A 21147-nucleotide genomic window follows, 5' to 3' on the forward strand; every position below is an offset into this window, starting at 1 on the left:
TGAAAAGTGTGGTGTGTGTGATGGAGTCCTTACTTTATAGTCATCTTTTAGTGCAACTACAGCTTCAAGTCCCACTGGATATATCTGCTCCCCTTGTGCATATTTAGAAATTGTATGTTTTGATGGTTCTTATTTACAGAATATCTCAAGGTTAGAAAAACAGGAAATTCAAAATGTTGCCACAGACTCTAAGCTGCATTTAGGGTTGGACTTTGATTCTTATTTGATCTAAATCCCTCCATTTCGGCTCTAGTTGTATATTGATGCTGATAGTTATACTGGAAGAAGTGATGATTTTTATTTTATTTATTTATAACTTTATTCATGTCCTATGAGGTGTGTTCATTGATCTTCCTTATCTTGTTTTTTTCACTGATGTTCTCCAGCAGTTTTCTGAAGCCTTCCCAGAACAACTGGATTCGTAAATAAATATGACAAGAATGTATTTTTATAATACATACATGTATCCAAATGCCCATGTCTCTATTACTCACACTTTAATGGCAGTTTGTGAAATTAATTCATTTATCACAATAAATATATTAATGTTTGAAGCTTAATGTGACTAAATGTGAATAAGTTCAAGGGGTCAAGCATCTCTCTCATCCTTCAGCCACATCTCTGCTGACATCCAGTGGTCAAGTCTGGTCACAGTAGATCGATATGCATTTCTTTTTACTCGTATGATGCAGTCACCAAAAGTGATGGATAATTAAAAAAGGACCAATCTGGGAAATCCATGTCTGGAAAAAAAGACATACACAGTCAATTCAACCATTTTCCCTCCTATAACTAGAAATCTTCAGACACTTCAGTTTTCCCCTCTCACAAGTCTCCACTAACCAAAATATTTCCATGGAGCCAGATGACAGCCATTTATCACAGGGTTCTTTAAAGATATGCGCAGACATGTGTTTTGTGTCTTTGTGTTTGCATGCCTGTGCATGCTGTGACAAGAGTGTAAAGGGATGTAGGTTAATCTTCACAAGATAAACAGCCGCCATTTGATAGCTAATCCCTTGTCAGGCTCCATTAGTTTGTCACATGCTGCTAATTGAATAAATCCAGCAGGCAAAGGCTATGCGAAGTACAAAGATGTTTGTTATTGTGAACAGCACCTTGAAATAGGCATTAATTGTAAATAAAAAGAAACGATGCTTTGTTGTGGAGCGAGATGTAAAGAGTTTCTTGGCTTTAAGAGGTCAAGTGATAGGCAAATCCCCTACATTCACCCCTGGCCTGATCTTTGAACCTGCAGTCAGGTTCTTGCCACCTCTAATCTGATTGGAGTCTTCACCAGATAAAGCCCCACCTTCAGTTTTCAGCCTCTGAGCTGACGTTTATCCCAGGTCACACAGCATAAGCTGTCGTCTGCTCTTTAATGTGTAGGGAGCCTAGTGGGGGGGACTTAGCTTGTGTGATTGTGACATGCAGTTTAATCTTCCACTGGCCATTGTTTATTCCTGAAAGCATCTTGGTACCTTTGCTCCCTGTCTATACTGACTTTTGAGCATTTCAGGGATCAAAGATGTTGGGTCCGTCACAAGTCAGAAGAAGGTGGAGGCTGACAGGGAAGCCGCAAGGGATTTGACAAGAACAGGTCAGTCAGCTCAAGTGTTTTAACAGTGTAGACGGTAGCGCATCAGATGCAGATAAGTTGGGCCAGTAGTGGCAGGCAACTGGACGTTTATCTCACTCCTGCTGCGGAGGTGTTTTATAGACGATCTGAATGTGATTACAGTTTTACTCCATCAAGCTGGATAAAAAAAGAATACAGATAAGTACGCAACATAAATTCCTGATAAAGTCAATGAAACTGGGCAGAGCATTAAGACATGAAGTGTGAGAAATAAATACCAAGAAATTGTTTGTTTGTTTTTTTAGAAATCATCAACAGATATTGTGCCTAGTCAGTATATATAAATTAAAAGTTCTGAGCAAAAGGGAATCAGCAAGAGTTGTGAAGTCAGAGCAAAATAGAAACAACAGAAACCCACTTAGAGAGGATTTGAGATAATTACATAACAGAGAAGTCTGTGTTTTTTTTCTTTTGGACTCCTAATCTGAAGATGATTCTTAAAACACATCCATGAGTGTATTTAGTAAAGTTTGTTGACAAAAGATGGACACATGCCATTGCTTAGTTAATTGTGTTTGCAGTCTCTGCTCTCTTTACACAACGAGAAGAAGCTCCTGAGGAATGGCCCTGGCGGAGGCGACTCTTTCAAGTCTGCTGGTCCTGCTTAGTCTGCACACAGTTGCAGGTATGGCCACTTTGCAGTCAAGATTTCTGAGAGCATCTCATGACGACGCATCTCCTAATTCACTGCTTTTGTGTCTGTTTTGTTAGGTATGTCTGGCTGGTCTGAATGCTCAGATGGCCAGGATGTGTTAGCAAAAATCAAAGAAAACAGCCTCATGGGAGACACTGTCGCCGAGTTTGTGGCAAACATGGACCTGAAAGGGGTTCGGTGGAGTCTGTCTGGGAGGGATGCTGACTGGTTCTACTTAGACGGAAGAAACATCCGGCTGAACACGTCAGCTGAAAAAGTTCTTGACCAAGAGGTAATTAGATGTGTTTCCATTAACAGTATTCAAGCAGTTTTGCGACTACCTTAACAGAAAATACAATTAAATTGTGATATTTGTTATTTTTGCAATCTTAATCATGATATTTATAATAGATTGGCATCATAATGAAGGAGTTGTATGGAATTTTGGAGTAAACTTACAAAGAAAAATTCCTTCAACCTTGTCCTCAGGCCTCACGTTTTATCTTGTCAAATTGCTCCCAGACAAGCTGCCTTGAAGTGGTCCCAGTTGAAGGTCAACCAGATTAGCTGTTTCTCCCTCTGGCTTTCACTCTCTTTACACCTGACAATTTATCTCAAAAATGCATGATAAAATAAAAGTTATAGGTTCCCTGAACAGTTTCTGTCTCTTAATCTTTTATGGAGAAAAGTTCTGTTGTCATAATGTCACTGTAGTTTTCAACTTTTGACGCCTGTCTGTCTTCAGGGTGCATTGGTGTAAATATATTACTTTTGATCTTTGTTCTGACCTTCTCCTGACAGTTACCTTTGTAAAATAAGATTCTTTTCATCCCTTTTAACCTTTTACCAGCTATGGCTTTAGCTGAAGGTGACAAATGAGCCAATCTTAACTGATATTTATTTATTTTAGGTTATTATTCTTTGTAGCTAATAACGTGTGTAAACTTAAGAACAGTGAATGCTGAAATTGAATCAAAAGGTGTTATTTCAGGGTTCCACACATTTTTCTATTTTTACATGTTCTTTTTTTATTTTGTAGAAATTAAGCACGGCTTATTTTGTTGGTCCTTTAATGTGTTTGTGTCTGATTCGATCCTCTGATTGTTTTCAGTTGACATAAGGTTAAAGTTAATAGTTACGTTTCATTTTCCACAAGGATTTAAACTCCTTGTCAATGTTGAAAGTGTCACAGGCATTGAAATATATTTCAACTTCCACATTTGTCCTTTCTCTTCCAGACTCTTGGTCCAGTCTTAATGGCGGAGCTATCATGTTATGAGGAAGACATGTTTCAGGTTCATTTTAAAACATTTTTCTATTTTGTGATTCTCCTTATGATAATGCAAATTAAAACTTGAATGTGTTTTGGTTTTCTTGTAGAAAGTTTACAGAGTCATGGTGGAGATTCTTAATGAGAATGACAATTTACCCATGTTTTCAGAAAAAAGTGTACAGTCACTTAGGTTGAACGAGGTATGAGCACAAATTTAACCTTGAGATTTAAATCGATCTCTCAGGTGAAGGGTGTTTATCTGCTTATCTGTCTCTGTTTTATCGAGCTCACTCCAGTAAATGCTGTGGCTTTTACTGTCCAAGCCTTGGACGCTGATGATGATAAGATACTTTACTCAATTGACCAAACAAGCGTAAGTTTGACATTCGAACCACTAAAATAAATAAATACAAGAGAAACCAGTCGTTGACTGTAGATTATGTTTCTGTGTTACAGCCTGACGCCGAGTACTTCAAGATTGATCGGCCAAACAGTGGTGAGGTGATCCTTTCCAAACCGTTGGATTACGAGACTAAAACTCAGCTCACTGTCACCATCTACGCTTCTGTTCGTAACATTACTACTACTATTTTTCTTTCTTAATGAATGGCTTTAGTTGATTCAAAGCAGTATAGGCTTCTTATCCCACTCAAACGATGATGGAGTTTGACTTACACATGCTCTGACAGCCATGGTCAACACAAAGATCAAACTCATTTGGGTCTTTTAATTGTACATTTGAGACATTCTGTTCTTCACGTTGACCAATTATACAAAAACAACCTTTATGATTGTTTTAAGAGAACTATGGGCTAAGCAGCAGCAGTAGCAGTGGCATAAAAACAAACCATCACCATTATTACAGTACCACCACTAAGCTTGACAGTTAACATTTCCACAGTTTGACTCCTCCCAAAATACTTCATGTCATTTATGGAAAAATATCTAAATCACTCGTTGCCAGTGCAAAATAGCTTATTCTGACTTTGACCCTCATTTGATGTCTTTCATTGGATTGGGTATTTGAAGTAAAAAGACAAAAGACTTAATTCAGCTGTTTAATCATTTAACAAACAATGGAGCCAGAAGTTGCCAGGAACAACTGCACACAACCTGAACACACAACCACCAGATTGTTTACACGTTGTACAGCCAGTGTGGTTCTGTTGGTCTCCCTCGCATGAGCACCACATCAAAATGAAACCCACAAGTATGTGGAGTTGAGGTCAGGACTGCCGGCAGGCCAGTCCATCCTCTCCACCTCCTAATTTCTGGAGGTAGTCTCTGACAAATCCCCCCCTGTGTTAGCGAGCAGCAACATCTTAGCAGTTCTGTCTCTAAGAGTGGGTTTGACACTAGTTGCAGAATTTCATCTCGATAGCTCTGCACTGAAATTACTCCTTGTGCTGAAATACCACCACACACCATCGCACCTACATGCTTAACTATACAACTAAACCCAGAGAACCATTTTCTTTACAGATGTGATGCGATTCAAGGGCAAATGAACAAGTTTTCTGAATAGTGTAAGTTTTATTGCCAAGAAGAATTTCTACAGCAAAGAAAAACTGAGCAAACACAAACATCTCTACTTTTTTTTTTTAGCTTGTCATATTTGAGTCTGCATATTTTTCCTTATCCATATCCTGGATAAGTTATAGAAAATTCAGAATAAATTCAAATTTGTACAGCCAGATTTGTGCTTAACTAAGATATTAGTTCACCTCGAAACAGTTTCAAAATACCATTAAAAGCCACAAAAGAATATGACATTCCTGCCAATAATATGTATATGTAAACTAGGTTTGACCATATGTTTTCTTTGAACAATGTATCTCACTAGTTTGTCGTTGTGGCAGGAAATGAACACTGCTGAGCACTACAACACCAGCACCAACGTCACCATCATGGTTCAGGATGGAGATGACCAGTACCCACGGTTTGTGCCCTGTGTGTTGCTGTTCCAAGATGAGACCAGTCGAATCTGCACCAGCCCCACGTACATGGTCAATGTCACAGAGGGAGAAGAGGTCAGCTTCTCTTTACCCTTCTTGAAATGCACTTTTACCTTAGTTAATGTTACATATTCAAACATCTGATAACCGAGTGATAGACTTCAGATATATCTGATTCACAGTGCCACAAATGTATATCACGTTACAGGATATTGTGCTGGAATTTTCTCCGGGTCCCATTCATGCGGTGGATGGAGATAGAGGCATCAATTCCTCCATCAGCTATGCCATTCTCTCAGGTACAGCACATGATAAAATAGGTTTAAGTCTGAGGTGTGCAGATGTCACATAAGCGATTCTGTAATTCTGTCAGAAGATGAAGGTGGGCATTTCAGTATCAACAGAGAGACCGGTGAGTTGAGACTGATGAAGGGTTTAAAGGACAGACTCCTAACTCCTGTTGTGCATCTTCAAGTCATGGTAAGATTTGTTTCCCCCTGGAAATTGACAATTTGTTAAAGATTCGCCAAGCCCCGCATCGCTCTTCCACGGTTTTCAACATTGTGTGCAGGCGTACCAGGACGACGATCCCAGGAAGTACTCTGTTGCAACAGTGCTGGTCAGGCTTCTGGCAGTGAACCAGTTTCATCCAGAGTTTGAGCTGCCCGAATACTGCGGCTTCGTCACTGCTGGAAAGAGTGCAGCCTCTCTGGTCAACACGTACGGAAGCAGAGCTCTGATTTTAAATGTCCAGGACCAAGACTTTGATGATGTGAGCTCTAAAGCATGCCCTCAATGCTTTGTAAATGCACTCATATCCCTTAAACATTTTCACATTAAAAATACAAAATGTTTTTATTATATTTTCTGATAGACCAATATGGTTCTAAATTTATTTATTACCAACATGCAAACATGTTGGTAATAACATGTTTGCATGTTATTACCATGCAAACCATATGAAGATTTTTGGCAAGAGGTTATCATGGAAAATGTACGCTTGAATCTTCACAAGTCCACATTACTTTATGTTGGTTTATCACAAAATATTCCAATTAAATTGATCACAGGTTTGGTTGTTACAGGACAAAATGCGTCCTGGAGTTTTACTACTTTTGCAAAGCACCATACAACTTGTGCAAAAATTCTTGATGAAATTGTCTTTTTGTTTCTTTGACAATTGAGATTTTTTTTTTTTTTTTTTTTTTTTTTTTACAAAAAAACACTCATAGGGTTTCAATCCAATGATCTACTTTAGCCTTGGCGCTACATCCAACCACACTGATATTTACCAAGTCACACAGAGCGGACTCCTGATCGCAAAGACCAGTCATCTCAAGCCGAAGCAGAAGCACGTTCTGGAGGTGAGCCTTGCTTAACTTTGATGTCGCAAACTCTTAAATAAGCTTAGATACCATTTTTATTTCACAACCAAATAACAGTTTCCTGTGTTTTGCACAGCTCAACGTAAATCTCTCAATCGGGATTTCACAAATGTATCGACAACATTGATGTTTTACAAATTTTAAACACATTTCCAGGTTATGGCTGTTGACCAGGAATCCGGTGACTCTGCTTATTCTACTGTAGTAGTGGAAGTGTTACCTGAAGGACAACTGAGTAAGCTCCCACGCTGACGCAGCAGTAGCAACTTTTCTGATGAGTCTGCAGGCCACAAACAAACTACAAAAAGTTTCTCTATGTGCCCTGCAGTCCCTCACAGTCCTCTGGTAAATGAACGCCTGACAGGCTGCACTGTGGGCAAAGCACTTTTCCTGAGCATGGCGTTCATGGGTGCAATCGGATGTATCCTGTCTGTGTTGATGTGGTTGAAGAGGAAACGCAAAGGAATGAGAGACCCGCTGGAGAGAGGCTGTGTAGCCCAGGGCAAGCACCCCAATGTGGTGAGATGCTTTTATTTTCCCGTTGCCTGAGTGATGAGTAACAGAATGGCTGCGGAAGAAAGGGATGCCAACCTGGCACATGTTATCATTCATTAAATACTATAGCTAAGGTGCTAGAAAGCATTCCTTGGCATCAGAATCACAGCTACATGCACTCACAGTGTGAGGCCATAAACTGAATCATCCATCTCTCATCTGAAGCAGCACCAGCATCTGGAAAGGTTGCTTGCAGGAGGATAGAAATGGTCTGTTGGGTCAAAGTGACTAAAAGCTTACACAACTCAATTTGCATTGAGTCTTCTAAGCCGTCAACTATAATGGACAAAATCTTGAAAAGACAAAAGCAAAAGCTTGAAAAGACAAAGTGAAAACTATGAAAGGCCTTCATGAGGCCAGTGGAACTGATTCTGGTAATTGGACCATGATATTCAGAGTTAAAGACTTTAGTCACTTTATTGCTAATCCAAAACTTTCTACAGAATAATACAGTCAACTGAATTTGAGCTCTCCAGTCCAGTGAAGTTGACAACTATATCAGTGACATATTATTGTTAAATTCAATTGAAATATACGTATGTTCTGAAAATTTGTTGTACTACGCTCCCACAGAGCTTACGCTGGTTCCAGTTGGTAAGTTTTTAATTAAAACTAGTCCTAACTCTTTTCCTTTCTTTCCTTCCTTTTCCCCTTTCTTTTCATTCCTTTCACAATCCGTAAATAATACCTATATGTGTCATAATTCATTGCAACACATCCATTCCTTAGTTTACACAATTTTGAGCTTTCCTATTTCTATTTTTGTACATATACACTTACTACAAATCCATTTTTTGTCTTTTCAGTCAGGTATTTTCATAAATTATGGCAATAAATACAAATGAAGAATGCTGAAGTATTTGATAACATTATTTTTCTGAAGCTCAAAAAGTTAACCCCTTTTTCATTTGTTTTTATTCAGGTCCACATTGAGCCTTTACATTCTTATGACACATAAGAGATTATGATCCCAAAATAGCCATCCCTCACTGGTAGATGTTAGTTATTGAACTCAGAAAATCATATTTCATATCAGCAGATGATTTTAGCAAAACTTTATGTCATTGATTGTCATAGCATGCATGAATCGCTCCACTGGCAGGAATAAATTAAACTGCTTAATGTAAACTCAAGCGGCTGGCTCTCCCCCTGTCGGTTCCTCCTCAGGTGAATCATCGTACTGGTATGCCACATATGGAGGAGGTATCCTTCCAAAATGAGGAATGTGGTACCTGCAATCTTTCCTTTAGCTTCCCAGACAAACCAGACAGTGATACCACAAAGGACATTCCTATCTGCACAGGGCCCACTTCACCAACAGCAGCTGGTGTTACTGAGGCCCCTGCCCCACTTCCCACTGAAAGCTTGCAAAGTCCTGTGATCCTAAATAACAACGCTTCTACGGCAACCAAAATTTCCTGTGGCTCACCCGACTGTCCCCCTCCCAAGGAGGATATGAGCCCAACACATGTGATAGATGCTGGCAGGCCGCCAAAGGCAAACGCTGACCTACCGTGTGACGTGACCTCAGGGCCTTCAGAAGAACAGTCTAACACTAATTTAGACCCAGCAACAAAGGAAGACACCAACCCTTCTCCTTTAAATGAGCAGGATGTGGAAACAAGCGCCTCAAACAACCTTGCTGAGTCAGCACCCTGCCCCTCCTCCCCATCCAGCAATGAAACGACTTCAGCAAAAATGGACGACACACTTCCAAAAACTAATGAGCAGACCCTCTCGCATTCGCCGCCACTGTCACCACCACTCCCCAAGGAGACAGGTACGCCTCCTCCCACCCCGGAGCATGGCCCTTTAAAAGCCACTTTGGTGCACATAGACACATCCCCAACTGACACCCCTCCAGATTCACCAGCGGGAGCAGGACAGACTCTAAATGTTGAGGCAGACCAACCCTCCACCTCCCTGGACCACATATATCCAACAGAAGACGTCGAAAGCCCGTCTCCGGACCGGAGGCCCTCGACAAACTCAGGAAATACCTTCAACAGTCGTGGAGAGGAGGATGAGGATGAGGACGGTTTTCTAGGTGATGATGATGTGGACAAAAACAGCGAAGGTGAGAAGCTGCTGGGCGTCTGTTCTTATTGTAGGCCCTTTATGTTTAGAGTTAGAAGTCACTTGTTGATTTTATTACAGATGCCGAGAGTGACCGAACAGAGTTCAGAAGATGGAGCAGGTGAAATGAATATGGACCGCTGAGCTGAGCATCAAGAAACACCGGACAGGTTCTGCTGAGGAATGGATTACAACACAGTCAGTGCAAGAAGAAAAAACACCCAGCAATATACAATCAAGTGGAGAAAATGCACAATGCTTACTCTACATATTTCAGCTTGTTTAGATAACATTAACTAATGAAAACCTAATGCAGTTGACAGGAGGTGTTTAAAGAATTTTTATTTGTTTTTGTGGCCGATTTTTTTTAAAGCTTCACCAAATATCCATACTTGCCAGTCAATGACTACTGACCCGTTTCCATGCTGGTTGATTTCCAAACTTTGCGTTTATGAAGTCAGGAAAATCTCTACATTTAAAGCCACATGGGAAAGTAAAGCCAAATTTATTCTGCGTTGTTCAAAGCTCTAAACTAAGCATACATGTAAATGTAATATTTGTTTTTCAACTTTATTATTTACCTCAAGGTTTGTTTTATTTTAATGTAATCATAAGATTTCTTTTCTGAGCAAAAAATATGTTAAAATGAAACATATAAAATACATATTTTATATGTTTCATTTTATTATTTGCATAAATTAAAACAATTTGTCCTCTTTAATATAATCTGCAAACTATGGTTACCATTTCATCGCGGCTGTAAAATAATTTGTATGAAACATTAAATTTCAGGGCAATAATAAAGGCTTTCAGTCTAAGGAAGTGTTTACTTTACACCGACGAAAGGAAGTTTGTGACATTTGTAGGTTTTAATCAACACATCAATGGTTGCACTTTAACCTGCTTAAAGAGATGTATAATTACACATGAATAGTAGTTAACAACCACAGATGTGTATCTTGAGTGTGCTTGGATGGATGGATCCAACCCATTACCTAAAGCTGAAAAGTTCCCACTATAAGACAAAACTGTGCGAGCTTTAGAGCTGCAACATGAAGAAAATTATCTGAACTTGTGACTCTTTAAACTTAGGAAAGTTCACTAATTGTTTTGTCATTCACACAAATTAAATGAAAAGTTTCTGCTCTTTGTCACTCAAAAAGCAATACGACGACGAATAGAAAATTTAACTCAAGATTGTTTGAGTTAAATGCGGATGATCTGAAGCCGGACATTGTTTCTATGTTGTTAAACATAAAAAAGCATTTTCTTAACAGAAATTCTGAAGTTACCTTTAGGTTTTTAGATGACAGAAATATAGAAGTGTCCGAAAGTGGAAAACCCAAACGCAAATACTATACCTTATGCAACCGAGTAATTAAGCAGGATAAAAGAAATAAACAGAAGTCAACCAATTTTATGTTTTTTTATTGAGACTTTGTTCTCAGTCAAAAAACTTTAACCTGATTGTTAGAGTGCTCAGATTGCAGGCCATTGACTTATTTTCAGTAAATTCACAAGTCAATTGCCTGTCGCTGCAGTGAGCAGTGTAAAAAATAGAACAAATTTTCAAACATCACAGAAACGATGCAAACAAAGAAGTTATTACCAGTGGTTATAGATGTTGATAGTGATGATATAAGCATAACAAAAGTGAGAAAGGAAAACTTTGAGGGAAGAGTACTTTTCCCTTAACTGTTCAAAGATTTTTTTTTGTTTTACTTGGCACACAAGTGAGTTAGTAATTCAGCTAAATCAAATAAAACTACCATAAAAACGTTCAGCAAAATCAGTCATCAAAAATACAAGTAACATATGTACACACACTCACATGCGCACACAACTGAAATGGCTATGAACAAAAAAACAACAAAAAAAAAAACAAGACGGGAAGCAGCTTTTGATGATTTAACCAACAGTCTATATAAAGCCAGTTTCAGATTGGATCAGCCAGGAGTACATCCTATTTTCTTTTAGGTTCTGAGGTAAAACAACAAAGGTGATCCGATCCAGAACCAACTGTCCCTCAAATTCAGCTTGAATCCTTCATCTATTACAAAAGTATAGAGTTTGTCAATGTGAACCAGAAAGTAAAAAATTACAATCACTAAAATGTTGTATTGCACTAAGGCCAATGGGTCGGTGCAGCAACTGGAATTTCATGTGTAGTTCTGGTTCTAAGCAGCCGCATTACAGATAACCACGTTTTCAAATAATGTGAAGCGATGAAGGACATCTGAACGGGAAATTAGTATATCAGTTTAGGCCAAGCAATAGGCCCAGTGCATTCGAAAAAATAAACTCCTCTGCAGACTGAAAACTTAAACTTTGGTGGTTTGTAAAAAAAAAAAAAAAAGGATAAACGGGTTGTAGAAAACTGCAAGCCCAGCAGCGAAGATCTATCACTCGCCAAGTCTCTACAAAAAAAACAAAATAAAACAGCATAATCAAGCAAATCGAGGAAGCGCAATGCACTGACCAAACTTATATATGTAGAATGTTAGTGTGTGCACGATGAGACACATTCAGAAAATTAAATAAATTATTGTCCGTGGCGTAGGATTAGGTGAGCTCATCCTGCTTCAACGCTGGGTGGAAGGAGTCATCGGTGTGGCGAAAACACAAGATGAGCACACAGTCTGTGGAGGCAGCTGGGTGTTAGAACTCGTCGTGTCGAGTCAGAGCCTCCCCGAAGTCGGTCGCCTGGCTGCCAACGAACAGATCGTACTTATCGACAATCTCTTCCTTTGTCAGACGGCCATCCTGTGGAAGAGCAACAGTCATACAGTTAGTTTTTTCTTTTGTATTTTATCACATAAGTACGTTTAGCTACAACAGAATGCCTTTTTAGAGATTGTTAAAATCATAAATAAAATTTCATTTTTTAATATACAAGCTAGATCATTCTAACAGTTCTACTCGTCTTTTTCTGAGCCATTCCTATACTGTTTTCCGTACTTTGTCTCCGTCCGACTCGTATACGAGATGCTTGGCCTCGGCCTCAGCATGGTCGTAGTCACTGGGTAGGATCCAGTCTCTGGTCTCCTCCTTGTCCATCTTTCCGTCCTTGTTTTTGTCTCTGAATTCAGTGAACTGTTCCCTCTCGGTCTTCACCCACTCGGGTTCTGTGTTGTCTCCATCCTGGTTATACATGTCACCTAGGATCCCACGCAACAGAAAAAGAAGACAAATACAAGAAATTAGAGGCGATAGTGTGGAAAACACTCTGAATTCTCTCCCTTCGTAGAGAGCGACGCACATCACAAGCGGCCGCAGCTCCATTCCGAGTTTGTCGCTATGCCAGAAAATGAAACAAAAGTCACAACATAAGCTGTAGTCGTTGTCCTGTCTGATAAAAGCATCTGTGTGTCATGCTTATCTTGGTTCACATTGCACTTTTGAAAGATAAGACACACTCTGTCCTCACTGATCTTTATAATGATCAGCAACATTGTGTTGATTTTTTACGTAAATAGATTCAAGTTCAAGGGTATACATTCTATTTTAGGGATCTGTAAAAATGTTTTTTTGGGCAATTCAATGATATTAGCAAGCTGTAAGAACTCACCTATATATTCATCCAAGTCAATCAAACCATCGCCGTTCTTATCAATGTCTTCCATAGTTTCCTGCAGAAAAATTAAAGACATCTAAGCATATAGATAATATATCATTAATCATCTGCTAAGAGCTGTTAAAGTAAATCACTCACCAGCACCACAATGTCTTTCATGTGATCATACTCCTCGGGGTGAAGGAAAGCTGTGAACTCCTCCTTGTTGGCTTTCGTGTCTTTGTCGAGGTCGGCCATCTTGAATCTCCTTTCATCTCGAGCCATCATCTGCCTGTAGCTGAAGCCATCTTCAGGATCGGAATCATCTGCAGATCAAAAGCCGCGATTTTATTTTATTTTTTAAACTGTTAATTAAATGAGTTTCCATGTAAAATATCACGTATACATGAAACTAGTGAAATGAATAATACATGGAATCGTACCAAGAACATATCCGTAGGTAGCATTCTTGTACTCTTCCCAGGACACCATTCCATCGCCATTGAGGTCGTGGCTCTTCCACTGACGATCCACGTCGTCATAGATCCACCTCTTCTGTGCATGTTTAATCCACCTCTTCATCTCCTCAACGGTCACAAAGCCATCTTTATCCTCATCGATGCGCTCTACCAACATGCTACAGAAAAACACATTTTTTCAGAAAAATTATTACAAAAGTCATTGCTAAGAGCAAGGAACAGCGTAAAAGGTTAATGATGACTGCTAAAAAAATGTACGTTTGTGATGATCTTACCCAAGCCTCTCTTTGCTTTCTTCAGGCGTGAGTTGGTCAAAGGTCTTTGCCTCTTCTTGTCCCAGAAAGGCTTCGTGGTCATAGTCAAAGTTATCGGCATCATCGTGCTCCTTGTTGCTCAGAGGGTCATCGTGGTGGACGCGGTCCTTCTTCTCTGTTGGTTTGCTGGTGGCGTAAACCACGCAGAGTGCGAAGCACATCACAAGCGGCCGCAGCTCCATTTTGAGTTTGTTCGAACAGAACTATGCCAGAAAATGAAGCGGAAGTCACAACATAAGCTGTAGTCATTGTCCTGTGTCATGCTTATCTTGGTTCACGTTGTACTTTTAAAAGATGATACACACTCTGTCCTCACTGATCACAGCCGTTAGCCCAACACTGCATAAAGCAGAAGTTTATGACTCAGACTGCAGATAAATACCAAAGCTATTGCAAATCTTTTTAAGCTGATGCAAGCCCCAGTTGTTCTACTTTTAGTACTTTTAGTGTATCGGACGTAATATTAGACGCATAACCCAAATAAATTCAGCACACACAACTGAGCTGATCATCTGGCCTTAGTAAATGTTTTTGCAAACAAGCAACCTTTGGGACTATAAGATGGAGATTCTGCAGCATTCAGCGTACATTTAAGCTGCCTTTTATGATGTCACCAGAGATACATTCATGTGGAAGCTGGTTTTCGGTATCATATAACCATTTAAAACCAAATACATTGAAAAACTGACAATGAGAAGTTTTTGAGGTCACAAACTATATCTAAAGTGAGTCTGAGTGATTTTATTATAAAAGTTTTGAATGAGTATGAAGCCTAATACAGGATTTGCATCAACGTGAAAAAATTGTAATGTATGGGGAAATAAATACAGAAACAATACTGCTACTGAAAGTAAAACAAAATGGAAAATAAATAATACAAAAGCATAAACACTAATTGTGTCCTGTGCGTCTGACTACAACACACATTAACACTATAAGAAAACTAGCTCCGAAATCAGATAACTAAGTGCAAGAAAGGCAAAGCTAACAGCTGATGGGTTACATTCAAAAATACGAAAATAACTCTCATGTCTAAATACTGAAACTGAGCAATACAACTTAAAGTATCAGCTACACTGAAAGACTTGTATAGCATCTGAGCATTGTGTGGTGAAGCACATAGCTTCAAACTAAGAAACCTACCTTTTAATTACTTCAAATGTATATCAACAGTAAAAGCTTTAAGTTACTTTAAAAATGCAACTGAGATGGAAATTAGATTAGGGAAATTGGGACGATTATAAAAAATAAAAAAAAATCCTTAAAAGAATTTTAAATGATACAAAGTTCATGTATGTAGATTAAAAACAAAAAAGATATACCATTTAAACTACTGACAAACTTGGATAAATCATTGCTGCTTCGTTTAAACATAAAACTAAATGTTAACATAGAACTTGTACTCTAAAACAGCAAATATTCCCATTATTTGTATATTTTCAACAAATAGTTGATCTAACTTTTTCTGGTGGTGGGGACAAATGCTATTGATTTTAGAGACGTCTAATTCAGATCATGTTCAGTACTGTAGTAACACAAAACGTGTCAAGAACTCAGCACCTCTGACCGCAAGAGACAAACATTACTAGCCACTGTGACTACAGTTAAGCACAAGAAATTCAAAGTAGAACGAAGTTCAGAAAAAGAACCTGTCACATTTATGTGAAATATATTAATGGGGAACTGTCGGTAAGAAATCGCCCTTTAGAATCAATTCAGAACAGGCTGCACTTTTCTACCGTTTACTCTGGTGTTTCCAAGCCAGCTGTGTTTCTACAGCATCGAGCATAGTGAATTTAGAGCAACACATATTTTTCATCTACTTGTTTGCTTAATAAATATTTCAAAGGGATTTTAATTTAAGTAACAAAAAATAGCATCTGCCATTTTCTCACAATATTAGCAAAAGTTTTGAGTTACTTGAGATATGTACCTGTAAAAGCATTAATAAATTAAAGGTGAAAAATACGTATTTTTTCCTCTAACTGCTCTTCATTGTGGCGATTATAGATTAGCCTTCAGTGCCAACATAATGCTTAAATCGTTCTCATTCGTGCACTTCTGATCGCTTTTAGTCTCTACCATAATAAGAGTAGTTAACTGCGGACCGTTATTTTCAATCAAAGCAACAGTTCCAACATTATGTATGTTGACCCAATCTGGCTAACGCAGAATACAGACAGTTTCATCCTCTGTCCTGCAGTTTTCCTCTTAAAACTCAAGACAATGAGCCTCCATATTATAACTCATGCAATCTTTTAAAAACCGTAACTACATAATTTAACTTCTCCAAACGTTCGTTATCTTATTCCATATGTGATCAGGAAAACTCACCGGTGTCTTCCAGGGAAGTTCGTCGTTGACGCTTTAGGCCCTCCCCTAGGAAACACACCCGTGCACTTCCTGTGAACAAGCGAAACCCTGACCAATCAGGCTTCGAGAAAGCGAATGTGATGTCGCCGGCTGATTGGTCCACTTCAGGAGAGCACCGTTGATTGGATTGGACGAAAACCGCCACGTCCTCAAAGTCAATAACATTTAGTTCATTCATAAACTGACACTACTGGGGGGACGACTGTCTGAAAATAAACTTATTACTTGATAATTAATAAATAATAAATAAATAACAATAACACAAAATAATTAAAATAAAATTTTAATAGTTCCGAAGTTGGCATACAAATTTTATTAATCAATTCAATTTGTAAACTTTACAAATAAGTACAAAACTCTATAAAAATAAAAACATTGATGCACCAAAGATATTCACATTCAAAATAATTTAATTAAAATGAACAATTGAATTTTGTCGTGCTTAAAGTAAGTAAAGTAGTATATATATATGTTTTTTTTTTTTTTTACCAAGTTGGAACAACTTAAGCACAAAGAGCAAAACAAAACTATTTAAGTCTAGTAAATTTTAATTATCACAATTGGAAATAAAAAGTTAGAAGGACCTCCATTCACACTACCCTATTTGTTGCTATTTATTTGTTACCATTCTTCCAGAGGCATTAACAATAGAAAATAGAGATATTAGTATGTGGCAATGAGCTTCCTTCGCAAGGGTGCAAGGATAATATGTGAATCCCACTGTGAGGCCTCTTACACCAAATCCTGACACCAGAAAAAAAAAATCATGAAAGAAAATCAAAAACATCCAATATCAACCAAAAAGTATTCAGCCATTTACACTCTGTAACAACTACTAGATTTGGGATATTTTTGAAGCTCAATGAGGAGGTGGCATAACTGTGTCTTCCAAAATTAAGTAATTAATTTTATTACACAGAACAAAAATATGTCCTTGTTTTGCTGTAGAAGTGCAAAAACCAATAAATCAAAGACAAATTTCTTATCCTCACACATGGAAGCCATAATATGAAATGTCTATCTCAGTCAACTGTAGAGTCTTCCAAATCTGTGTTCAAAATTTCTTCTACCATGCCATGCGTCTTGTCAGTTTCGCTTTCATTAGACATGCAGGATGTGTCCTGTTTGTCATCATATCCCCCTGCTGGAACACAAATAATACTTTTGTTATGCAAAGATGAGACGTTAAGTTGGGTCATTCAACTAATACAAAACAGATAATATAAGCTCTATTGTGCAAAAGATAAGCAGAAACATTTGTATAAAAGAGAAATCAACGCAGATATTTTTTCAAGATATTCTATCTGACCTGCACTTGTTTCATCCTCCATCTTTTCAGTGAGAAAGATTCGCTGCATCGTCAACTTCTTAACAGTGTGGCACATGTATTTGAGGCCAGGGCCACTGTGTGCTTGTCCTGCAGGCACAAAACAACAACAAAAAAAAGCAACAACACATTGAGCATATCTGATTCACAGTAAAACTGCAAAGCAATTAAATCCTTTGAGCTGACTCTCACCTTTTCTTGGTGCTGCTTCTTCAAAAAGTACACAAGTTCCCAATGCATCTAAAAAAAAGATAAGATTTTGTGTGAATTTTACTTTACCTTATATTTTTAGAAGATAAAATATTTGACAAGATTCAACATGTTTTCATTAGAAAACAAAATCAAGCATTGCTGTCTATTATATATATATATATATATATATATATATACACACACACACACACACACACACACACACACACATAAGCTATGTAACACCTTACGGTAATGGGAGTAGCATTTTGGTTTAAACTAAAAAGGAATTAAAGCAAGAGTTGTGATTTTTATAAAAGAAACTGAAATATTTTTTCACAGTTAAAGACTGTCCAAATGGAAATTGAGGCCACTTAAGAAATTAAAGAATCTACATAATCTACTTTCTTTTATATTGACTAAACATTAGATTTAGAATAATGGATTAAAAACACTGAAAAGATGTCTGAAAATATTTCCAGGAAGAGAACAAATCAACATTTGCTCTTACCTTCATATTCGCCTGCAAACACATATTGTCCAACTTGCATCATGGGTCTTTCACTATCTATATCCTGTGTCACATACATATATATATATAAAAGACAAAGATCAAACAGCGGCAATGCACAGTGATCCAAAGTTGGTTGAAATTAAAATTTAGGTTCATAATCCACACAATTAATAACCAAAAACTCACCAGTATCTTACAAGTGGTCCGACACTTGGACAGAAAGTCATTGTTGATTATTCCAGAGAGCTCCACCACAACAAGCTGCTCCTGAAGGCAACACAAAATCAGTCAATGATGCTGGGATGTACAAACTTTTAGTTAACAATAACTGCACATTTTAAAAATCCCACATATAGAATGAAACCAAGGAGACATGCAGTTTGGGGATCAAGTCCTAAAACAACACCTGAGTCTGATTTGCAGCTTCAGATTTGGCATCTATCAAACAGTCATTCCAGTCTTTGATTGTTTTTAGTCCAAAGTCTAAAAATACTGATCTGAATAATTTAAACTCTGCACTTTCTGTAAAACACAGTACATGACTTGGAAAAACATTTTTGAATTTGTGAAAACAAAAATAGGGCACCTTTCAGCCCCTTACATTAAATATTTGATAGAATATGAAATGCGTTTATAACAATTAAGTTCACTCTCAAGCATTTCAAATATTTAACATTTTTAGCGGATTACGTTTTGTTAAATACAGTGAAATTGCAAATGAAGAATGGGATACCAACTTCGGCATCGTGTTATAAAAAACATGCTAAAAAACATTATTTGTTTGGTTACAACAGACGGCAGAAGACTTCTTTATGTTGAAACTACATAATGTTGAATATCATCATCTAAATTCCATCAATAACATAATAATTAATTCTGAAAATCTCACATACTTAACAATTTCCTTTGGCTAACTGGTTAGCTATGTGAAGCTAACAGTGTGGCTATTGTCTAAACTAAACGCGAGCACAATCGTTGTTTTTACTACCTCTTCTTCCCATTCATCTTCCATCTCCAAACACCTAAAAATGAGCAATAGTGTCACAGATTACAGTTCAAACGCCTTCATTATTATTCACAACCACAATCTTAATTTTGTCATATGTACGGTGGCCGGGAGAAGACTTTAGGCTGGCTCCTGTCAGTTCCGCTTTAACTCACGAGAGGACACTGTTGCTTAGTTTTTAGAATGATCTGATAACAGCCAAATGTATTCAAAATCTATGTATAGTGCCTTGCAGAAGCATTCTTCTCACATTTTTTGAGATTACAGAAACAAACTTTAATGCAAATTATTGGCATACAATTCTATGACATAAAATAAGGCATAATTGTGAATTGAGGGGAAAATGGTGCATTTTATGCAAAAAAAAAAAAAAGTATGACAAGCCACCCTGAGTAAATACGTAATATATCTATAACGGCTACAAGTCTTTTGGGGTATGTTTATGTCTTTAAAGAACTAGTGATTTAAACGTTTGCCTTTTCTTCTTTATGAAATAGCTCAAGTTCAGTCCGATTGGATGGGGATTATCTGTAATAATTATTTTTCATATATTGCCAGGTATTCTTATTGAGATTTAGGTATGGACTATGAGTGGACTAGTTTTACATGTGGTCAATCAATCAATCAATCAATCAATCAATCTATCTATCTATCTATCTATCTATCTATCTATCTATCTATCTATCTATCTATCTATCTATCTATCTATCTATCTATCTATCTATCTATCTATCTATCTATCTATCTATCTATCTATCTTTAAAATTTGATTCTAAATATTGGCTAGCTGTAGGCACTCTCATGTACATCCAACATTATTATTATAAATGCCGTACTGCAGTAAGCCACAGCCATGGAGATGAGATGATATGAGATGAGATGAGATGAAATGAAATAAGATGATACTCCTTATTGATCCCCAAGGGGAAATTCATCTGTCCAAGGCAGGGGCTACAAAAAATAAAATGAATAACATATCAAACATATTTGAAAATAAGCAAATGAATCATGATAACAATAAAAGGGAAACCGTCACACAAACAAGAGGGGGTCTGATCAAATCAAATCAGAAACAAAGTTCAAAGAGGGATAATTGTTCTTGTGAACAAATACAAGCCAATACCTGTAGAAATATATTAATGGAATATGATATGTTTTTTTTCAAAAATGATTCTCTGAATATAAACAAAACTGTTACAAGTAATAATTTGAAAGGAAATACACACATTCCCAATTTAAACATCATTTACAGAATCAAGTAAATATTGGCTGGATAATATCATTCCATTCCAATCAGAATGTTTTCAAAAGTTTATTTGTAGTCCTTCATCTGATGGAAAACCGGTTGATAATAACAAGCCTGTTCAGAAACAACTTTATTAGGGGAAAGCTGAAAGGAATAGCCAGTTAGCTGAGCTAGCGTCAGGCCTTCTGATGTTTCTTTAACATTTGAGGCATTTCAATGCCTATTCCAACCATTAAAATTAATTTTCAAGCAAGACTGACATATTGACAGAACAGACTGCAGTAACATTGGATCTGTTTTTGACAGCCTATGACAAATTCAGCATATCACCAGGTGCTGACGCTGAGGTTTAACAGGAGAGCCTTCCTGCTGCTGCTGCTGTGCATCGGCACGTTCCTCTTCTGAAATGATCTGAAACAGTGAAAGAACCAACACTGGATTTATTACTCAAATGAGAGAACTTCAACATATTGCATATTTCCTGAGTTTTCTAATATTTTGTCAAATTACAACAACCTTCAGTGTATATTATTGTCATTATTTTACTGTGATAGACCGACAGTGCATGACAGTCAAGCGAAACGAAAAGGATATAGTTATTTTTGCATTAATGAAAATCTCTCCAC

The 21147-nt window shown here is 37.6% G+C and overlaps 3 protein-coding genes across 3 annotated transcripts; 1 reads left to right on the top strand and 2 right to left on the bottom strand.

The window, feature by feature from the left end:
- Nucleotides 1-2163: 2163 nt before the first annotated feature.
- LOC106924865 (cadherin-related family member 5) lies at nucleotides 2164-10335 on the top strand. The gene is made up of 16 exons (XM_014998780.2): nucleotides 2164-2264; nucleotides 2351-2565; nucleotides 3512-3568; nucleotides 3654-3746; nucleotides 3833-3919; nucleotides 4003-4113; nucleotides 5406-5576; nucleotides 5710-5800; nucleotides 5875-5981; nucleotides 6073-6273; nucleotides 6734-6865; nucleotides 7043-7121; nucleotides 7215-7405; nucleotides 8015-8035; nucleotides 8609-9518; nucleotides 9599-10335. The coding sequence occupies exons 1-16, from the start codon at nucleotides 2201-2203 to the stop codon at nucleotides 9640-9642; spliced, it is 2574 nt and encodes an 857-aa protein (XP_014854266.2). The 5' UTR covers nucleotides 2164-2200; the 3' UTR covers nucleotides 9643-10335.
- Nucleotides 10336-10929: 594 nt separating this feature from the next.
- calub (calumenin b) lies at nucleotides 10930-16300 on the bottom strand. The gene is made up of 7 exons (XM_014998784.2): nucleotides 16198-16300; nucleotides 13825-14066; nucleotides 13514-13707; nucleotides 13230-13396; nucleotides 13086-13146; nucleotides 12476-12675; nucleotides 10930-12280 (listed from the first exon to the last, which is right to left on the bottom strand). The coding sequence occupies exons 2-7, from the start codon at nucleotides 14043-14045 to the stop codon at nucleotides 12176-12178; spliced, it is 948 nt and encodes a 315-aa protein (XP_014854270.1). The 5' UTR covers nucleotides 14046-14066; nucleotides 16198-16300; the 3' UTR covers nucleotides 10930-12175.
- Nucleotides 16301-16534: 234 nt separating this feature from the next.
- Nucleotides 16535-19411, bottom strand: gtf3c6 (general transcription factor IIIC, polypeptide 6, alpha). Its single transcript, XM_014998777.2, has 6 exons — nucleotides 19258-19411; nucleotides 18456-18536; nucleotides 18267-18330; nucleotides 17756-17803; nucleotides 17546-17653; nucleotides 16535-17380 (listed from the first exon to the last, which is right to left on the bottom strand). Exons 1-6 carry the CDS (start codon nucleotides 19279-19281, stop codon nucleotides 17259-17261), a joined length of 447 nt encoding a protein of 148 aa, XP_014854263.1. The 5' UTR covers nucleotides 19282-19411; the 3' UTR covers nucleotides 16535-17258.
- Between the last annotated feature and the right edge of the window lie 1736 nt (nucleotides 19412-21147).

Source organism: Poecilia mexicana, unplaced genomic scaffold (assembly GCF_051168715.1).
Source record: "Poecilia mexicana isolate PSO_F unplaced genomic scaffold, ASM5116871v1 scaffold_6, whole genome shotgun sequence".
In the NCBI taxonomy this organism is placed as follows: Eukaryota; Metazoa; Chordata; class Actinopteri; order Cyprinodontiformes; family Poeciliidae; genus Poecilia; species Poecilia mexicana.